The sequence below is a fragment of the Propithecus coquereli genome, unplaced genomic scaffold (genome assembly GCF_000956105.1).
Source record: "Propithecus coquereli isolate 6110/MARCELLA unplaced genomic scaffold, Pcoq_1.0 Scaffold22, whole genome shotgun sequence".
NCBI lineage: Eukaryota > Metazoa > Chordata > Mammalia > Primates > Indriidae > Propithecus > Propithecus coquereli.
In genome coordinates this window covers 5016742-5018155 of record NW_012147189.1, presented here as the reverse complement: position 1 = coordinate 5018155, position 1414 = coordinate 5016742, and the positions used below count along the sequence as shown (strand labels likewise).

At 25.7% G+C, this 1414-nt stretch overlaps 1 protein-coding gene across 1 annotated transcript in view; it reads left to right on the top strand.

The window, feature by feature from the left end:
- Nucleotides 1–1375, top strand: part of CETN3 (centrin, EF-hand protein, 3) — a 15608-nt gene extending 14233 nt beyond the window's left edge. Inside the window, exon 5 of the mRNA XM_012644782.1 lies at nt 986–1375. Within this exon, the coding sequence (XP_012500236.1) occupies nt 986–1029 (44 nt within the window). The 3' untranslated portion in view covers nt 1030–1375. The remainder of the gene's footprint in view (nt 1–985) is intronic.
- Nucleotides 1376–1414: the final 39 nt, after the last annotated feature.

Genomic DNA, 1414 nt, shown 5'->3' with positions numbered 1-1414 from the left:
CTGTGACTAGAATCCAGGTCTCTTATGTCTCGGTGTAGTGTTCTTTTACCATTATCAAAATTATCATTCATAACTTTTGCCTTGTTAAGATGTGTATTAAGTCTTAGGGCCCATTAACTCACCTGTTTATAAAGAGGAAGTATTTTCTGAACATTTTTATTAATTGGTGTGTGTATGTGTATTGGTTTTTCAAATTATACTTAATAAGATTATCTGATTTTCTGTTTATTTCTAAGTTGCTGTTGTAAACATTATGCTTTATAAATTGAAGGTTCTTACTGAATTTTATTTATAATTTTAGTAAACTAACAATTAGTCCTTATCAATGATTATTTTCTGCATTTACAACTATTTTATAGTTGCTGTATTACCTTGATAATTAAGATTAAATCTGTACCTTTTCAAATTGCCATTTCTGTTGATACTTTTAAAGTGTGGTGGCCTGATTTCAATTAATTTTTTCTTCAAAATAGGCCTTTAAATATGTGAAATTTAAAATTTTTTTCTAGTTTTAATATTTTCATTTTTTAGAATTTTAATTTACATACATAATATGTTCAAGCTTACTTATGAAGGAAGGATTTGCTAAATGAACTAGTAGAATGAAGATTATAAAGAGAGTTGTTTAACCACTTAAGAAATTTAAAATGTCACGCTTTTAAAACTGTTTTAGCAAGCATGTACAAATGTTATGACTATGACTGACTTTTTTGGTAACTTATATATCTTTTCCCCAGTTAATATTATCGAGTACTAATTTATAATGTTTATCACATTTTATTTTGTATTCAAGAAGTTCTGTTTAATAAACTTGTTCAGCTTCCTAGCAAAGAAGTAAAAGCAAAAAGCTATGTCTTGATTTATTAAGAATTTTGTACAATATAAAATTTAAGAAATACTTAGTGTAAAATGGTAGTTGTATTTTCTGAAAAAGTAAGGTACTTGTATTTCTGACTGTTTTCATTTTTTTTCTCTTTTACCACAGTAAATCAAGAGGAGTTCATTGCTATTATGACTGGTGACATTTAAAGAATTGCAAGGATAAACACTAAGAATGTTGCAGTTACCATCTTATATTCTATTTTTGTGCCTGGAGCCATGTAAAAAAAAGAAACTAACTTAGTTGTTTTTTCCAAAAGGACCAAAAATAAGCATCTTGTGTATTTGTATTTACTACTGTTAAGTTTCTTTGTATGAACTGTGTTATTAGTACTCAAATAGTTTAGCTTTGTATTTATAATACAGCTTTTATATAAAGTTTTAAAAAAATTGAATAATGTGATGTGCATTCTTTAAAAATTTTTTTTGACTTAACATTAGTAATTTTTATTTTGGTGCACACATTTTTCAGACTTTCATAAATAAAGTGTTTATTAGTATTTTATAGTTTGGTAAATTTTTATTTTGATTCCTA